The 19,068-nt window shown below is 45.4% G+C and overlaps 1 protein-coding gene across 4 annotated transcripts in view; it reads left to right on the top strand.

The window, feature by feature from the left end:
• Positions 1-19,068, top strand: part of rnf220a (ring finger protein 220a) — a 118,867-nt gene that overhangs the window by 85,820 nt on the left and 13,979 nt on the right. For all 4 annotated transcript variants that reach the window (XM_068341304.1, XM_068341303.1, XM_068341306.1 and 1 more), the window contains exons 3-5: positions 11,274-11,403; positions 14,846-14,894; positions 17,212-17,307. In XM_068341304.1, coding sequence (XP_068197405.1) covers positions 11,274-11,403; positions 14,846-14,894; positions 17,212-17,307 — 275 coding nt within the window. The remainder of the gene's footprint in view (positions 1-11,273; positions 11,404-14,845; positions 14,895-17,211; positions 17,308-19,068) is intronic.

The following is a 19,068-nucleotide window of genomic DNA, read 5'->3' as shown; positions in this document are numbered from 1 at the left end:
TATTTTAGAACAGACGTCACGTTTTAATCTCGCTAAATCCTCCAGGTCCACTTTTGAATCAAATCCCATCAAATTATGAGTTTATTGTCAGTGAAGATATTTACACGAAATCCGAAGCAAACTTTGCTAAAAAAAAAACATAACAAAAAAAAAACGAAAACGGTACTTTCATCCTCATCTTTGCTTCCCATCTCCTCCGTGCCAACATGAGATTACGGACAGGCAGGAAGTTTGCTTTGTGTCTGTTTGATTTCTATTCCGGGGACGTCTCTGGCGGGAGGGGTGATAGAGCAGACAGCCAGAGAGATGGAGGGCCAGACTGCCCCCCTTGTATGAAGGATTATCCCCGATCCTCTGTTTGTGACAAGAGCTGATAAGGGCCTGAGAGGAGAGGCTGAGGAGGCTGGTGACACACACACACACACACACACACACACACACACACACACACACACACACACACACACACACACACACACACACACACACACACACACACACACACACACATAATCCACAGTGAGAGAGATATCAATCCATCATTTAGAGCCCGGATTCAGCTCAAGGAAATAGGTTCTTCTGAATAACTGACAACCGACACACACACACACATACACACACACACACACACGCATACACACACACACACACACACATGCACACACACACACACACACACGCACACTTGCTGTACAAAGGGCTCACGAGGTTTGAATGACTGTTCAATTCCATCTATCTGATTTACATTTGGCTATTGTCCCTTCGTCCGTGTGTGTGTGTGTGTGTGTGTGTGTGTGTGTGTGTGTGTGTGTGCGCGTGTGCATGTGCGTGTGTGTGTGTGTGTGTTCAGACCCGTTCTGAATGACATCAGCGTCGCTAATAGAAACCATAAATCCAGGCGTTCCGTCGCTGACGCTGGTTTTTCATTGACGGTTTGAAAACTGGTTTCCTTCCAGAAGAGAAATCAGATTCACCTGATCTGGATTCACATCCGGTGTGAACAGACTGAGACTCCAGAGCAGGAACGGATCCAAATTATCACACCTCACGGGTCTGAATGAGACGAGTTTTGATGTGACGTGTGTGTTTAGAGTGTGATGTGTGTGTGTGTGTGTGTGTGTGTGTGTGTGTGTGTGTGTGTGTGTGTGTGTGTGTGTGTGTGTGTGTGTGTGTGTGTGTGTGTGCAGCGACATGAAGCTTCTCTTTCCTCTCCTGCTGTAACCTTGAACCTCCTCTGATACCTGGACTCCAGAGGAGTGTGTGTGTGTGTATGGGGGGGGGGGCTATTGATTACAGTTAGCAACAACAGGTCAAAGGTTAACAGGCGTAAGAGGAACCTTATTGCTCAGTGTGGGGGGGTGGGGGGGTTGGTTAAGGGGTCTTCAGGGGGCTTTAAGACGATATAATACACTCTGCAATCTGCAGCGGCTGTAAAGAGCTCACTTTGATTTCTGGGGGTATCGAACACGACGCCTCGCCACTGGGGTGGGGGGGGGTGTTTAGTGGGGGGGTGGGTTGTGGAGCCTGGACACATTAATAACCAATAAGGTCACACGTTATTAAATTATCATCAGTGTGTTGGAGGAAAACGGACGAAGACGGTGGAGGAAGCAGGATGATGATGAAACATGTGGCGGAGGGAGGGGAGGGGGGCGTGTTTGGCACGCCACCGCTAAGCGCTAAGCGCTAACAGCTAGGTGAGGAGGCAGGGCCATTTGGCGGCGGCGCCGGTGCTAGAGTTGATGGATGGGACAAACCGCCGGCTCTTTTCTCGTGTAACTTTAAAATCATTAAGCCTTTTACACGACCATGCAGATTTTATGGCCACCCCCCCCCGTCTTTACTTCAGCGGGAGAGGGGGGGGGGGACGATTCGCGGAACGGCCAAACTTCACCTGATGTGAAACTTCACCTTTACTGCAGATCAATGGGTATCATTTGATCCTGTATTTGATTATTGCAGAAAATGTGTTTGAAATTTGTAAAATTTAAGTTCATTTAAGCTTAAACTTCATTTAAACTCAAACTTAAACTTCACTTAAACTCAAACTTAAACTTCACTTAAACTCAAACTTAAACTTCATTTAACCATAAACTTAAACTTCATTTCAATTTCATTTAAACTAAGTTAGTTTAGCTTAGCCATGTTAGCTCCTCCATGTTAGCCCGTAACAACAATAGCTAACGTTTTACAGAGTTCAAAATGTCGACACGCTAGCACTTAGCTTAGCGAGGTAATAATAATTTTGCAGCAAATTTAATATTATAGATCACATCGTGTTTTAACTTTACCGCTCACTTGTTACGCTAAGCTAGCTCGGATTAGCTGCGTTAATTTAATTTGTTTATTCCACGACAAAAAAGGATTTATTTTTTAACTTTAGTGATTTTTTTTCATATGAGATAGATGTTGACAATTTTTTTTTTGCTTCATGAATCTTATATTTAATTACAGTTGTGATTTTTTTATTTTTTTTTTAAATGCTAAATTCGTCTAATGCTAATGCTAGCAGTGGTTTTATTATCAGGCGCCTCATTTTGCAGAAAGACACTTACAACTTCAGGGACCCGAGTATGAAGCCACCAAACATCTAATAACTGGATGTCCGCTGGATCGCAACCTCTTAAAAGATCCGCGGTGGCGTTTTATTTCTCCCAGGTTGCATTGCGGTTTAACTGTGACGCCGACGCATCAGAATCCGTTCAGAATCCCCTTTAATTGTAAGGCGAATTTTTGCGTCCAGATCACAGAGATTAGCCGGCTTCCACCTCTTAATGACATCATTTAGGCGTCTGCGTTTCCCATCTCAGCTCCCGCCGTCGCTGGGCAGGCAAACGAGGGGGCAGGCAATCCGAGGGAGGGTTTTAATCCGCCGCTCCTCTCCTCCGATCACGTCCTCGGAATATGAGTTTTTATTCCTCAAAGCTCAGTTTTAATACGGCGATGACGTCACGCGTTTAGCACGCTAGCACGACAAGCCAACGGCGTTAATGAAGTAAGAACAGCAGGTGGGGGCGTTTTTCCCGCGACGTGCTCTAAATATCATCAATAACAGCTTGTGTACATGTGTTCACGCCGCCATCCCTCCATCCGTCTATCCATCCATCGCCCCCCCCAACCCCACCCCACCTACACCCCCCAGCCTACAAGCCGCTTCCTCCTCCGCTGTTAGCATTCAATTAGCGCGGCGCAGGCAGCCATGACACCCTCATTAAAGCTAATTAGTTAAAACATCAACCAATCTAGTGTTAATTGGCTTTGGTAATTAATTCAGCCGCTAGACCGTAGGAAGGGACGGATAATGGGAAGGGGGGGGGAGAATAACGGAGGGGGTGGTGGAGGTGGAGGAAGACGTGATGGAAGGGAAACGAGAGATTAAATGAAGGAGAGATGACGGATGGAGGAGTGGCGCTCGGGGCTGAGTCAGGACATCCATTTGTGAAGTTGCTGATGTCCTTCTTTGCCCACTGACACGGTGTGATCCCGGCGTGATGAGGCCCTCCCTCTGGGACGGAAACGAGTTCCGGCAGGACTCTCCTCCTGGTATCCCTCCTCCTCCTCCTCCTCAGCATGCAAAAAAAAAAAAAAAAATCCTTTTCTTTATATTTAATATGATAGAAAATAAGTAGGATAAAAGTGGAAGATAATAACAGTCAATGTGAATGAATATTTAAAAAAAACACAACAATCTATTTTAGATGAAACTAAATCCTTTGAGGCGTTTAGAAATATGATGAGATCAAAAAGATAAAATGCCTGAAATGAGAGATTCTAAATTCGACAAACTAGTTTTAATATTTTTGCTGTAGAATAAATGCGTCTAAATTCTGCTGTTTTCAACTTTCAAGTTCCTAAATGTCATAAAAAATTAACATTTATTTCGATTATTGAGGATGATCTGTCTCTTTGCTGTTAGGTACAAAGAAAGGCATCCAATAATAAGCACATATTGTTTAAATTTAATTATTGTATCATGTATTTGCAGATTTCTTCCTTCATTTTTTAAAGATATATATAAAAATAATTAAATTTTAATATTATATTCAGAATCTGAATCTTTTATTAATACCCAAAAAGGGTAAATTGCTTTGTGATATTTTTAATATTTTTTAATATTTTTAAATTTTTAATATTTAATATTATTTAGTGTTTACTTTTATATATTTTACGTCTTGTGAGAAAATATCTTATTAACTAAGACGTGAATCCATCAATTATATCAGTTTCATGTTTCCATAAATTCATTGATTAAAGCTTGAATTTATTTTATTAACTATTGGTTTTATTCTGAAAGCCTGACTTTAACTGGATGTAGCGTTAGCGGCTAGCTGAGCCTGTGCTCTGTGGGTCAGCGCTCGGCTAAGGCTACATTAATTTAGTCCTCACACACACACACACACACACACACACACACACACACACACACACACACACACACACACACACACACGGTTCGTGGCTCGTTTCCTAAATCCTCCGGTTTTAATTACTCTTTCTTTCTGTGTTTCGCTTTAAGAGCCTCTCGTGTTTATCCCTCACGTATGAACAGTCGCCGCGTTGCTATGGTTACCGTCACGTCTCGCACACGTGTGACGGGGAGGAGGAGCCGCCAGCGACCAACCGCGTTTTAAATTAAACCTTCAGCCAAGCGTCTCTAACCAGACTTAAAAATGGCCGCCCTCTTGGCTCCACCCCTTTTATCTAAGCCCCTCCCACCACTTCCTGGTAACACGTCAGGTATTTTAATATGAAATCAATTTAGTGACCAGTTGTGTTCTGGTTCCGATCCGGGACGTTTTACATTACTTTCCAGTGAGACTTCCTGGTTCAGGAGTCACATGATGAGCGTCAGCCAATCAGGGGCCAGATCATTTGAGAGGAAGTTCAACGTTCTAGTTCTGAGTTCTCCAGGATTTTTTTTTTTTCCTACTATCCCTTGACTGCACAACACACACACACACACACACACACACACACACACACACACACACACACACACACACACACACACACACACACACACACACACCTCCGACAGGCCGACATTTCATTTGCTTTTCTAGGAGTGACAACCCCCCCGAGAGGGGTGGTGGTGGTGGGGAGGGGGTCGCTGGAAGAGCCCAGTGATGAGTTTGGAGGGGGGCGTCGAGGACTGCTATTTAAAAGCGTCATGCATCATTGTCAGGCGCACACACACACACACCCCCACACACACACACGTCACAAACAGACACAGGGACTTCCTGACACGCGTGTGGCGAGGCGGCGGCGGCGGCGGCGTCGCGCCCGGGTGGCAAACTGAAGCTGACCCCCCGTTCCATTTCATCAGACGTCCTCTGAATGAGCCTCATCTGTTTGTGCCCCCCCCCCCCCCTGCTTAAATCACAGCTCACTTAAGATAAAACCACCACACACACACACACACACACACACACACACACACACACCTCACCGGGCCCCATTTGTGCTAATGCGGCCCCCAGTTTTGGGGCTTTAGGGCTCATATTTGACATTATGGAGATGATGGCATTGTGGGGGTGTGGGGGGGGGTGTCTCACCTCACCTTGTGTCGGCCTGCTGGGGGGGTGAGGGGTGGGGGGGGGTGAAGGCTGACACCTCGCCGGGATTTATTTGATTGTGGATTCGAGGCGGTGTCATTCTGGGGAATGAGACAGGGTGGGGTGGTGGTGGTGGTGGGGGCAACCTCTACCCCTGGGGGTAAAGACGAAGAGGAGGCGACGTTGGAGTTGGGGTTGGGGGGGGGGGGTGAGAAGTGGCCCTCTTTCCCTCCCCGTGAATCAAATCAAATCCCCCTTATCGCACATTATTTGAAGAGGTTATCGGCCGTGGTAATGCGGTTACACGCCGGGCCGCGGCTGAGAGATTTCCTTGTTTACCAATGTTGGCGGGTGTTATAGCCAACCGGGCGGGAGAACGGCGTGGGGGGGTGGGGGGGCGGGGCAGGGGAGAGAGGAGGATGATGGGAGGAAAGAGAGGTAGCGGCATAAACACTTGATGCATGTCAGGAAACTCATTTAGGGGGACAACAATGGTGGAGGTAAGAGGGGGGGAGGGGGGGACGTGTGTGTGAGTGCACACACACACACACACACACACACACACACACACACACACACACACACAAGGAGGAGACAGATGTTCAAGGACAGAAAAACAGTCTCGACATGTAGACAAGTTCCAATTCCATTTGGGGAAATGTGTGTGTGTGTGTGTGTGTGTGTGTGTGTGTGTGTGTGTGTGTGTGTGTGTGTGTGTGTGTGTGTGTGTGTGTGTGTGTGTGTGTGTGTGTGTGTGTGTGTGTGTATGTGTGTGTGTGTGTGTGTGTGTGTTCTCTACACGTGCCAGCTCATAAATCCAGGCCGCCGTCGTCCCGTTGCGTTTAAATCCGGTTTACACGCGTGGTGCTCATCAGCTGATTGTGTGTTTGATTTACAGTTGGGATAATTTAACCCCTCACAAAAAACAAACAAACAAACAAACAAACAAAACACACCAACAACGTTTAATCCACAAAATGTTGACGGCAGCGTCTCGTTTTATTCCTTTTATGTTCCATCCAGCGCGGCTGAAGAGGAAGATTCAGTCAGGATCGTTGTTCCTGTCACAAAATATTTGTGTGACTGGAACAACGATCATGTGACTGGAACAACGATCATGTGACTGAAACAACGATCATGTGACTGGAACAGTGATCATGTGACTGGAACAACGATCATGTGACTGGAACAACGATCATGTGACTGGAACAACGATCATGTGACTGGAACAACGATCATGTGACTGGAACAACGATCATGTGACTGGAACAACGATCATGTGACTGGAACAATGATCATGTGACTGGAACAACGATCATGTGACTGAAACAACGATCATGTGACTGGAACAATGATCATGTGACTGAAACAACGATCATGTGACTGGAACAGTGATCATGTGACTGGAACAACGATCATGTGACTGGAACAACGATCATGTGACTGGAACAACGATCATGTGACTGGAACAATGATCATGTGACTGGAACAACGATCATGTGACTGAAACAACGATCATGTGACTGGAACAATGATCATGTGACTGAAACAATGATCATGTGACTGAAACAACGAACATGTGACTGGAACAACGATCATGTGACTGGAACAACGATCATGTGACTGGAACAGTGATCATGTGACTGGAACAACGATCATGTGACTGGAACAGTGATCATGTGACTGGAACAATGAAGGTCACTATATCCTCAGACGCGACAGACAGCGTGAATTTAAAGTGTTTTCAGATGGTTTTAAACAGGAGGAATGAACTTCCTGCCAGCTGTAGTTTTACCCCCCCCCCACCCCGTTACCCCCCCACCTGAGCCTTAAGGGTCTGTGACTTTGGGGCGCTCCTGAAACGCGTCTCCTGCAGGAATGATGGGATAAAAGCAAAGCGGTGACACAGAATACGTGTCATTACATGTGACCCCCCCCCCCCCCCCGTGTTGTGACTACCTGGTTTACCTCTCAGCCCAACCAGGCATGAGGACCCCCCCCCCCCTCACCGTGGTTTTTATCTCCCCCTGCCCCCCCCTGAGAGTGAGTATCGAGCTGACAATCGCTGTCCTCTCTGGAGGGGGCTTTTACCTCGCCTCATTGTAGTCTGAGACCAGGAGCCCCGGCTATCTGGCATCTATTGATTCCCCCTTCTGCACTGGGGGGGGGGGGGGGTGTGGGCAAGGGGGGGTACTAAAGGAGGAAGATGAAGGAAGAAGCTTCAAGTGTTCATGGATGGGATTAAAGTGTTTGGCTAACAGGTGGAAGATGAACATCAGCTGTTTGTTAAACGTGATGGACGGAGGGGGGACGGAACGAAAGAGAGGAAAGGGATTAGAAAAGGAAAGAAAAGTGGAAGAACATATAAGGAACAACAGAAGAAGAATGAAGGAAAGGAGGAAAGGAGGAATAAAGGAAAAAAGTAAAAGTGGAGGAAAAGAAGAAAGAAGAAAATGTAGGATGATAGAATGTAAAACAAATGAGGAACGAGATTTTGATTTTTGCAAAAACACTTTAATCACATTCAAACATTTTGCAATTTTGCATTAGATGAAGCACCAAAGTGTCTCAGAAGAAGATTTTTTGCGCAAAAAAAAACTTCAATCACATTTAGAAGATTTTACAATTTTTCATTAGATGAAATTTCAAAAACACTAAACACCACTAAACAAAAGGAAATACAATATAAAAATTAGTAGATTATAACAGGAAGTTTGCAAAAGTGAGGTAAGAAAAGAAAGGAAAAGAGAAAGAGACGTAAGGAAAGGAAAGAAAGGAAAGGAAACAAGGAAAGAAAGGAAAGGAAAGGAAAGGAAAGGAAAGGAAAGGAAAGGAAAGGAAACAAGGAAAGAAAGGAAAGGAAAGGAAAGGAAAGGAAACAAGGAAAGAAAGGAAAGGAAAGGAAAGGAAAGGAAAGGAAAGGAAACAAGGAAAGAAAGGAAAGGAAAGGAAAGGAAAGGAAAGGAAAGGAAAGGAAAGGAAAGGAAGGAAAGGAAACAAGGCAAGGAAAGGAAAGGAAAGGAAAGGAAAGGAAAGGAAAGGAAAGGAAAGGAAAGGAAAGGAAAGGAAAGGAAAAGAAGGAAAGGAAACAAGGAAAGAAAGGAAAGGAAAAGAAGGAAAGGAAAGGAAAGGAAAGGAAAGGAAAGGAAAGGAAAGGAAAGGAAAGGAAAGGAAAGGAAAGGAAAGGACAGAAATCCAACCACAGAGGGAAACAAAACAGAATAAAAGCAAGAAGAGAAGAAAGAAGTTGGAATGAAGGGCAAAAATTTAAGCAAAGCATAAAGAAAGAGCAGGATGGAGAGAAGAAGGAACCTCCTCCTCCTCCTCTCTCTCCTCCTCTCTTCTCTGTGATCCGCCTCTCCGTCTGTGACATCATTACTCATTAATAACATCATTAACAATTCCATTACAACCTAGCCATTGACATTACACAACTTATTTTCATTCACATATTTTCTACATTTTTACGTGTTTTTGATCCACACGCCTCACATTCCTCAGAACCCCCCCTGATTGGTCCTCCTCCTGTCTGGAGGCTCCGGATGGCGTCGGTAGATACATCAGGGCGGCGACACAAACAGTCCGTCAGCACTGATGAGTCCTGCCAGCTGCTGACAGACTGTTTGGTGACATGAACAGAAACCAGTGACGGCCGTTAACTGGTTCAACTGGGGAGGCCAACCGGGGGGGGGGGGGGGGGGGCGAGGGAGAGGAGCGACGAAGGACTGGAAGGGAGGAAACGGCTGGAGGAGAGGAAGACATGAGATGATCCATCTCGGCACATTAAGGAGGGGAGGGGGGGGGGGTTGGGGATGGGGATGGAGGGGGGGGGGGGTCAAGCTTGCACTCCATCACGGCTGTCATGGAGACGCACGCCTCCTTTCTCCTCCTCTCCATCCATCCATCCCTCTTTGGCGCCGCCAGACGACATTTCACTGAAGAATCTCAGCACTAAAAAGTCCTGTCAGGCCTATTTCCTTGTTATTGTCCAGCCTCTTCCTCCTCCTCTTCCTCCTCCTCTTCCTCCTCCTCTTCCTCCTCCTCATCCTCCTAGATCTGATGATAGCTTCCCTCTGCTCCCCGAGATTAAACGCACCCTTGTTGGCCGCAGGGTGCAAGCGTGTGTGTGTGTGTGTGTGTGTATGTGTGTGTGTGTGTGTGTGTGTGGTCTAATGCAGGTTGTGTGTGTGTGTGTGTGTGTGTGTGTGAAGCCCGTAGGTGTTTGTGTCACCGCGACATTAATCATCTTTAAGGCGCTGACAGGCCCGGTGTACGACATCCAGCTCCCCCCTACACCCTCCTACACACACACACACACACACACACACACACACACACACACACACACACACACACACACACACACACACACACACACACACACACACACACACACACACACACCTCTTCTTCTCGCCTGGATTTATCTGTCTGTTCGCCTCTTCCCATCACTCACTCTCCTTGAGGAGCGTTTGACAGGAAGGAGGAGAAACAGACGGAGGAGAGGAAAGAACACACAGGTTAGAGAGGAAGGAAGGAAGGAAGGAAGGAAGGAAGGAAGGAAGGAAGGAAGGAAGGAAGGAAGGAAGGAAGGAAGGAAGGAAGGAAGGAAGGAAGGAAGGAAGGAAGGAAGGAAGGAAGGAAGAGGCGGTGTGGGAGAGACAGGGAGAGTAATCGATTACCTATTTGTCAAAGTCACTTACCTCGTCCAGCGCTGAGACGTTGGTAAGTAGTCAGGAGGAGAATGTGAGCCCAGTATACACACACGACCAGAGAGCAGGTGTGTGTGTGTGTGTGTGTGTGTGTGTGTGTGTGTGTGTGTGTGTGTGTGTGTGTGTGTGTGTGTGTGTGTGTGTGTGTGTCTGAGGAAGGGGACACATCTAAAGAGGGCGTGAGGATGAGAGACACGCTGGTCCTCTTGTTACCGTGGCGACAATAAAACACGATATCCTGTAAGGGGCGGAGCCAAAAAAATCTATCAATAAAAGAGCATTTGATTATCATTAAGCAACGACACTTCTAATAAATGAGACTTTATCCAAATGTTAAATAAATGACTGCAATAAAACGCACACATGGTCCACACACACACACACACACACACACACACACACACACACACACACACACACACACACCAGATGCCTGCTGATCAATGACGATGAAACAAGGTGTTGGCAGACGCGACGCAGCCTCGTCTCATCCGCGCCGACACGTCTTAAAGTCCTCTTTGAACCGAGGACACGGATTTAACAAGACTCCAGATGTCGAGAGCAGAACAGCCCCCTTTGCAATCTGTGTGTTTGTAATTTATGGTTGTATCATGTGGGCCGGATCGGGACACGCAAAGGGCCAGAAGTGGCCCGCGGGACGCAGTTTGCTCTGACTGGTCTAAAGCTGATATGAAAAGATGTTTTAAACACTTTCTGCAGATAAAATCGTTACTGTAGTCGCTAAGCTAACAGCGTTAGCTCGCTACACGATAGCTGCATACAGGAAGTGCATCTCTTTTGTCCAACGCCCTCCAGAGTCTGGGTCCTGCCCGGAGTTTCTTCCTCAATGAGGGAGTTTTCCCCCGCCACCGTGGCTTATGCTTGCTCTGGAGGGCATTGTTGGCTTTCTCTCTGTGAAGCGCTTTGAAATGTCTTCAGATGTGATTAAGCGCTATATAAATAAAAGTTGATTGATTGATTGATTTTGTCTTCCCGTCTCCAGGTAAAAAGAAGATGTCTCTGTACGACAGCCAGGCGCCCATCTGCCCCATCTGCCAGGTCCTGCTGAGGCCCGGGGAGCTGCAGGAACACATGGAGACGGAGATCGAGAGGCTAGCGGCGATCTGCCTCAGGTAGGCTCAAAGCGGGCAGGAAGTTCAAACAGCGTCGAGCGTTTGGGATCGCCCCCGGGCTCAGATTAGAAGAAATGGAGTTAGCTTAGCCACATTTACAGCCTCGTTTTTGTTTCACACCTGCGTTCAAAAGCACAAGGTAATGGATGGAGGGGAGATAAAAGGGAGCGAAACCCAAAAAAATTAGCAGAAAATCAAAAATTCATGGAGAGATTGGAAAAGAATGAGAATAAATGTAGAATTAAAAATAAAACACAAGTAACAAAAAACACCAATTTTTCTGCTATGCTTAGCTAAATTTGCTTAATAATATGCTAGATTATAATAATAGTGCTTATAATAATAATAATAATTACTATTATTATTATTATTATTATTATATAGTACTAAAATAATAATAATAATGGTTATAATAATAATAATAATAATAATAATAATAATAATAATAATAATAATAATAATAATAATAATAATAATAATTATTATTATTATTATTATTATTATTATTATTATTATTATTATTATTATTATTATTATATAAAAAATAATGTTTATAATAATAATGCTTAATAATGTGCAATTTCCTCCGGGATTAATAAAGTATCTATCTATCTATCTAAACACATCCTTCTTAAATAAAATTAATACAGTATTTTCTGCACTATAAGGTGCACTGGATTATAAGGCGCACCGTTGGTTTTTGAGAAAATTAAAGGCTTTTAGGTTTGCCTTATAGTGCGGAAAATACTGTAAATCCCACGTTTCATCTTCATAGATGAGAACATTTCTTGACGTTCAGGTCGAGGCTTTAACTCCTCTTCCTCTCTGACTTCCCGTTTATTTCCGAGGAGGTTTTTCCGAGCCGTAAATCCGCTAAAAGCCGGCGGCGTGTCTCGGCGTAACCCCTTTCCTTCAGGGATTAGGATTCAAACCGGTGACCTCAGGCTTGGCCGCCCCTCGCCTTCGCCTCCTGGTGGCGGGAGTGCGGCGTGTTTTACGGCGGATAAATCAAACTGGAGACCATTTAACGATGGGACACGACCATTAGGGTCCATATTTCATCCTGACGGCGCGCCGCCTGGTGTTTGTGTTGCGTTCGTGTGCGCGACCCCACCGTTCACCTGAGTGACCCCGACTTTATGGTGGTCCCCATTAACCCAGAGGAGCGGGGCCACAGATAGCGTCACCCCACCTGGAAATCATACTTCATTTATCCCCGTTTACACACACACACACACACACACACACACACACACACACACACACACACACACACACACACACACACTCCTGTCCTCCGTCTCGTTCTCGCATCGATAAAGTTTGATTGAAAGAAAAAGGGAGGCGACTAATATAACAAAAGAAAAAGTTTGACGAGAATGAAGCCGTCAGCTTCATCAGTTGTCGCCATGACGACCGAGCACCCCCACCCCCACCCCCACCCCCCTGACGAAGGGCTGAAAAAAGGAAGTGATAACTGAGAGATGAGTGAGGCTCGTCCATCCATCACTGCCCGGCACGGCGAGGTGTGTGTTTCAATAATTAATAAAGGTTAGTAGTCTGCCCTTCCCTCCGTGACAGCGGACACACACACACACACACACCCACACACACACACACACACACACACACACACACACACACACACACACACACACACACACACACACACTCACAATTTGAAGAAGAAAAGAGAATGTTTCACCCATTTTGACTGAAATGTTCCTTTAAATGTAAAACGTCTCATCAGAGGGAAGCAGGAGATTCATCACAGTGTGTGTGTGTGTGTGTGTGTGTGTGTGTGTGTGTGTGTGTGTGTGTGTGTGTGTGTGTGTGTGTGTGTGTTTCTGTTGTATCAGCATCCCATCCTACACCACACACACACACACACACACACACACCCTCTTTTTCTGCAACCCTCATTGAAAGTGACAGAAAGAATTTGGCCCTATTTGTGGTAAATCTGCCTTTAATGGCACTCAGTGTGTGTGTGTGTGTGTGTGTGTGTGTGTGTGTGTGTGTGTGTGTGTGTGTGTGTGTGTGTGTGTGTGTGTGTGTGTGTGTGTGTATCTTCTATTGTTGCTCTGTCACAAAATGGAAAACACACACACACACAAGGAGATCTGTCCTGCCCTGTACATGTCAGGTGGCTCATTGAGGGCAAAGTAATCTACATACCCCATCACCTTCCTCCTCCTCTTCCTCCGTAATCAATTTGCCTCTGCAGCAGATAGATAGATTCTGGAAACTCATTCCTCCTCCTGCAGATCTGAGACAGCAGGATGTTTTAGAAACAGTCCAGGTTCACGCAGTGAAACAGTCCAGGTTCACGCAGTGAAACAGTCCAGGTTCACGCAGTGAAACGGGTGTGTCAGTGTTTAGTGATTAATGAAACCGTTGCGTCTTGATTGGTCCTTTTAACAGGAACCAGGTTTTTTTTTTTTTTAATTGTTTTCCTGCTTCTTGTGGCTTCAGTGTTTCTGACCACACCTCATTTAAACCTACCCCCCCCCCCACACGGGGGAGGAAAATGAGACCTGCCTCAGTCGGATGACAGCCTGCTCTGCTTTAAATTGTCCTTTAAATTGCTTTCCCTCCCGTCTTCCTTCCCTCCTTTCTTCCTTCCTTTCTTTCTGTCTTCCCCTCTGTCCTTGCTCTGACACGACCGGCAGCTGGAGTTTCCAGCCTCATAACCCTCGCCATCAAAAATTCATTGCGCCGGGCAAACAGACTGGCGAATACGTCGGCGGCGCGCCGACTCTCCGTCTCTTCCTGCGTTTCATCCTCTCCTCTCTCTCTCTCCACCGCATCTCTCTTTCTTCTCTCCTCGCATTTCATCTCCTTCCTTCCTTTCTCCTCGCTCCCTTTCATCTCTCCATCACCCCTCTCTGTCACCGTGGCAATTTTCTCCCATCGTGGCGAGCCCGGCGGTTCGCCGCCGCCGCCGCCGCCTTGTCTCGCCGCTGTTTGACAACAGGCAGCTAGAGGTGGTTGTTATTGTTGACGCCTCCGCAGAGAACCAGGTAATGAATAAAAGAGATGGAGAGAGAGAGAGAGATGACAGAGACCCCGATAAGATGGGTGGTGGTGGTGGTGTCACATTCCCCTGTGTTATACGGCAGCTGGGATGTGTCACCCATGTTTATTCTCTTTGTTGGTGGAGGTGAGGCCTCACACACACACACAAACACACACACACACACACAGCAGAAGCAGACGCCGACACACAGACAAGTGTTTGCATCACACGCTATCAATAATCACTCGCTTCTGATCACGGCGGGATCAATCACCTCAGTACCAATAAAGGCTACCAAAACTGAACAATCAGGAGACTTGTTTCCGAGACGACGTAAAAGCTAACGCTGGAGGTAGTTGCGATATAACTGGTGTCGTTGCACATTTTAACGTCTTTCTTCGTCTTCGTCTTCTTCTCCCGCAGTAAGAACCCGTCGCCCAAGGATGGAGTCGCCACGCCAGGAACCCCAAAGGTGAGACCAGCCTCAGTTTATTGATGTTAGATGTTCTCTATGTGTCTAAAACGCTGAACTCTACAAGAAGTTATGGACGGGCTTGCGTCTGATCGCCAGCAGGGGGCGCCAGGTCCTGCTCCCAACAGAACAGGAAGTGCCGACTGGCTACTTCCCCAACTAGAGCTAAGGATGGATGGATGTTCTCACAGGAACAGGATAAAAATACAGAGGACTAAAGATGGTTTAAGATGAATTATGGCTGAATATGTTTTATATATATAATAATAACCACGACGATGTTGGCAGGAGTAAAAGTTCATCCATGGTGTTCCTGAATGCATCATAAGATCTCTGGAATAAAACAAAGGATCCACATTCATTACCACAAACCCGCAGGGGTGCTGACCCAGGATTAGGGCGGCAGCGTGGGTGGGGTTGGGGGGGGCTCCTACTTGAGGAAGGCGGGCGATGCTAGTCCGCCTGTCGCAGCCGTGACGACGCATCGCGCCTCCATCGATTAGCATTCAGCGGCGGAAACGGCTGCTCTCGAAATGCACCACCCAACGCTATTAGACCGGGATTAACCCCAACGCACCACTTCCTGTCACCTTCGCCGAGCTCAGCTACCCCCCCCTGCAGGATTGCATGTTTGCACGCAAATTAGGAGCCCAAATTTAAGGCGGGGCTCTAGTTTCCCACCCTGAACGTCACTTCAAACACAACCTTTTTTGTATCCGTTAACATCTTTGATTTAATGGGTTGGTTTTTTAAAAGGCCAACATTTCAGCGGAGGGTCTTCCGTCGTGAGCTCTTACCTGGGAAACCGTTAAATGTCATATTCTAATGATAAAACTTTCCCAGAATGCCCCTCAGGAAAATGATTCTTGACCTTTTTAAACCTGAGTAAAAGAGAAAGGAAAAGCCCACACACACACACACACACACACACACACACACACACACACACACACACACACGTAGAGGCGTAAAAGCATCATGCATAAAGTCCAATTTACTGTGGCAGCACTGGAGGTTGGTCATTTCTCACATATTATTATTAGATTACTGCTGTCGAGCACTTAAGCCTCTGCTCTGCCCCTTTCCACTTGATTAATAGGAGACGACTGTAAATACAAATATTTCATAGCTGCCTTGTAAAGCAGGAGGCAGGAGGCGCCCGGCTCCAGCGGCTTGTAAAAGTCTTTTTCTCCCTGCCCCCCACCCACCGCGTTCGGTTGCCCCCAACATCATTACCTGCTTACTCCTCGTTCACCTGAAGGATTCCCTGGATTGTCTTCATCCCAGGACGGGATTACGTGTGTGTGTGTGTGTGTGTGTGTGCATATGTGTGTGTGTGTGTGTGTGTGTGTGTGTGTGTGTGTGTGTGTGTGTGTGTATGCGTGTGTGTGTGCGTGTGTGTGTGTGTATTGTAAGACAGATTTATGTACAGGCAGTGTCCCTTAATGTCTGACAGTAACGCTCCTTCTTTTCAGATGTTTACCCTTCGTCCTCCTCCTCCTCCTCTCTTAACATCCCATAAACGTTAAGTCTAATCAGTGGAAGGGTCTTTACAGACAAAGTCGTGGAGGTTGGGGGTTGGGGGGGGGGGTTTGCAGTCGTTATCGCTGTCGCTCAGCATCAGTGTTGATCACAGAACCCCTGAAGGTTAAAAAAATCCCGAACAAATCCAACGATTTTTATTTTGTTGCTTTTAAATCGACCTTAAAGACTACCTTAAAGACGACCTTAAAGACGTCCTTAAAGACCTTCAAGACGACCTTAAAGACGTCCTTAAAGAAAGACGACCTTAAAGATGACCTTAAAGACCTTAAAGACGACCTTAAAGACCTTAAAAACGACCTTAAAGACCTTAAAGACGACCTTAAAGACATCCTTAAAGAAAGACGACCTTCAAGACGACCTTGAAGACCTTAAAGACAACCTTAAAGACCTTAAAGACGACCCTAAAGACGACCTTAAAGATGACCCTAAAGACGACCTTAAAGACGACCTTAAAGACAACCCTAAAGACGACCTTAAAGACGACCCTAAAGACGACCTTAAAGACGACCCTAAAGACGACCTTAAAGACGACCCTAAAGACGACCTTAAAGACGACCTTAAAGACGACCCTAAAGACGACCTTAAAAACGACCTTAAAGACATTGCTCAAATGATCTGAAGGTTCCTGCGATGCTAACCTGTGGGTGGCGCTGAAGAAACACCCTTTGCTTCGACTGTGGTGGTCGATGTTTCTGTTTCCGGAAGGTAGAAACAGAAACCTATCGTCTGCATATCGACAACATTTTCACTCCTCTTCCGTCTCCTCCTCCAGTCCCTGCTGCTGTCGGTGCACATCAAGCGGGAGGGGGAGTCTCCTGTGGTCTCCCCACTGTCCTCCGAAGACATCCACCACTCCGACAGATACCAGGTCACACACACACACACACACACACACACACACAAACACACACACACACACACACACACACACACACACACACACACACACAAACACAAACACATATTGAAATACTAGAGTTAACGTTTGTGGAATAATTCTATCAAAATCCAATTTCTACTTCATTTGATTTAAAAAGAAAAATTATTTTAGCTATTTAAATTTTTTAAAAATTATTTTACATTTTTTTAATTTACATCACTAAAAAAATTAAGACACTGAAAGTCCTTAAACCTTCATTTATGCCCATATTCTTATCAATATTCCTATTATTGTACATTATTTGTTGATGATCTGCTCTTTATTGCTTTTTCGGATATCTGATTACATTCAGTTTCATAATAAATCAAATGAAGCAGCGGCACTCATCACTGCTTTCCACTATGCAGACAGATATATAACTGCTGGACATCATTGTTGCTTGATTTTTGATTTTAATGCCCTCTCAGCAACAAGACAATCTTCTTAAATCTCAGCCGTTTTCCAGAACCCCCCACCCCCACCCCCACCTGCTTTTATCTCTTAAATTCATCAAAGTTTGTTCGAGTAATTCTTCCTGCTGGTGATGAATCTCTGGGTTAAGTGGATTTCCCCCCTCACATCATAAAATAAGAACTATTAAGTCTGTGTGGACGTTCCATCCATACGCTCGGGATGACACAGCTCATAAAGACCTTATAGCGATAAAGTAGATTTTCTCATTAAGTGAAACTGCTGAAATCACCTGATATTATACAAATGATTAAGTCAATGGTGACTCTGCGCACCGCCGTGAAGACGAGGCAGAACGTCTGTTGTTTTTTTTTTAGTTGTTTTTTTTACCTCCTCTCCTCCACGGCCGTTCGGTGAGTGAATCATAAGGATGCGGTCGTCGTGACGATGGGAGGAAAGTGGGTCTATAACTCAAGCGACGGTGACCAGGAGATGGATGGAGCTGGAGCGAGAGGAGACAGCGCTGATGGTCCGACTGAACCGGTTTGCCGTGTCAGAGAAAATAAAGTAACCGGGACCTGTCACGTTTTATTTCAGATGGAACTGTGGATAAAATAGAGGATTTTTAAGCCTTTTAAATTTAAATTTAAATTTAAGTTTGATATAATGACACAATTATTCTAATTCTTCATGAAACAAAGATTCAAAATGTTCCACAGTCACTTAAACGTGTCATTTTTAACCCTCACTGTTCCTCGATGCGGCCTACAGACGTAATGTTGACCCAAAACGGAGGTTTTATCAGTTCAACCTTTAGTTTCACTATCAAAAAGAGTTTCTGATTGGCTCTAAATGCTCAGTCAGCAAACTTTAGTACTCAGTGACATCATGTGGTGATGTCACAGATGGCCATGACCTGGAGTTCAACATCTTTAATCTGAATTGCTGCTGTTAGATTGTCCAACGGGATTCTAGTCCTTTTTAATTATAACAATTAATTCATTTCATTTCATTAATATTGAAAAATTACGTTTCATATTTTTTAATATAATGAATAAATCAGTTTTGATTCTCTACATATACTCTGATAAACTGTGTGCTTTTACTTGTAATTAATACATTTCTAATTCTCGGTTGCTTTTATTGCAAAATTAACCAGCAGAATGCACGGGAACTTCACTTTAACAGTTAAAAGATCTGCTTTAAAATTATTTTACCGAGCAAAACATTTTAATATTGATTATTTAGCGTTTGAATTACCTTAAAAACCAGCGCCAGCGTTTTTTAAGGACCGTTTTA

Source organism: Antennarius striatus, chromosome 18 (assembly GCF_040054535.1).
Source record: "Antennarius striatus isolate MH-2024 chromosome 18, ASM4005453v1, whole genome shotgun sequence".
Classification (NCBI taxonomy): domain Eukaryota; kingdom Metazoa; phylum Chordata; class Actinopteri; order Lophiiformes; family Antennariidae; genus Antennarius; species Antennarius striatus.
This window is presented reverse-complemented; position numbering and strand designations above follow the sequence as displayed.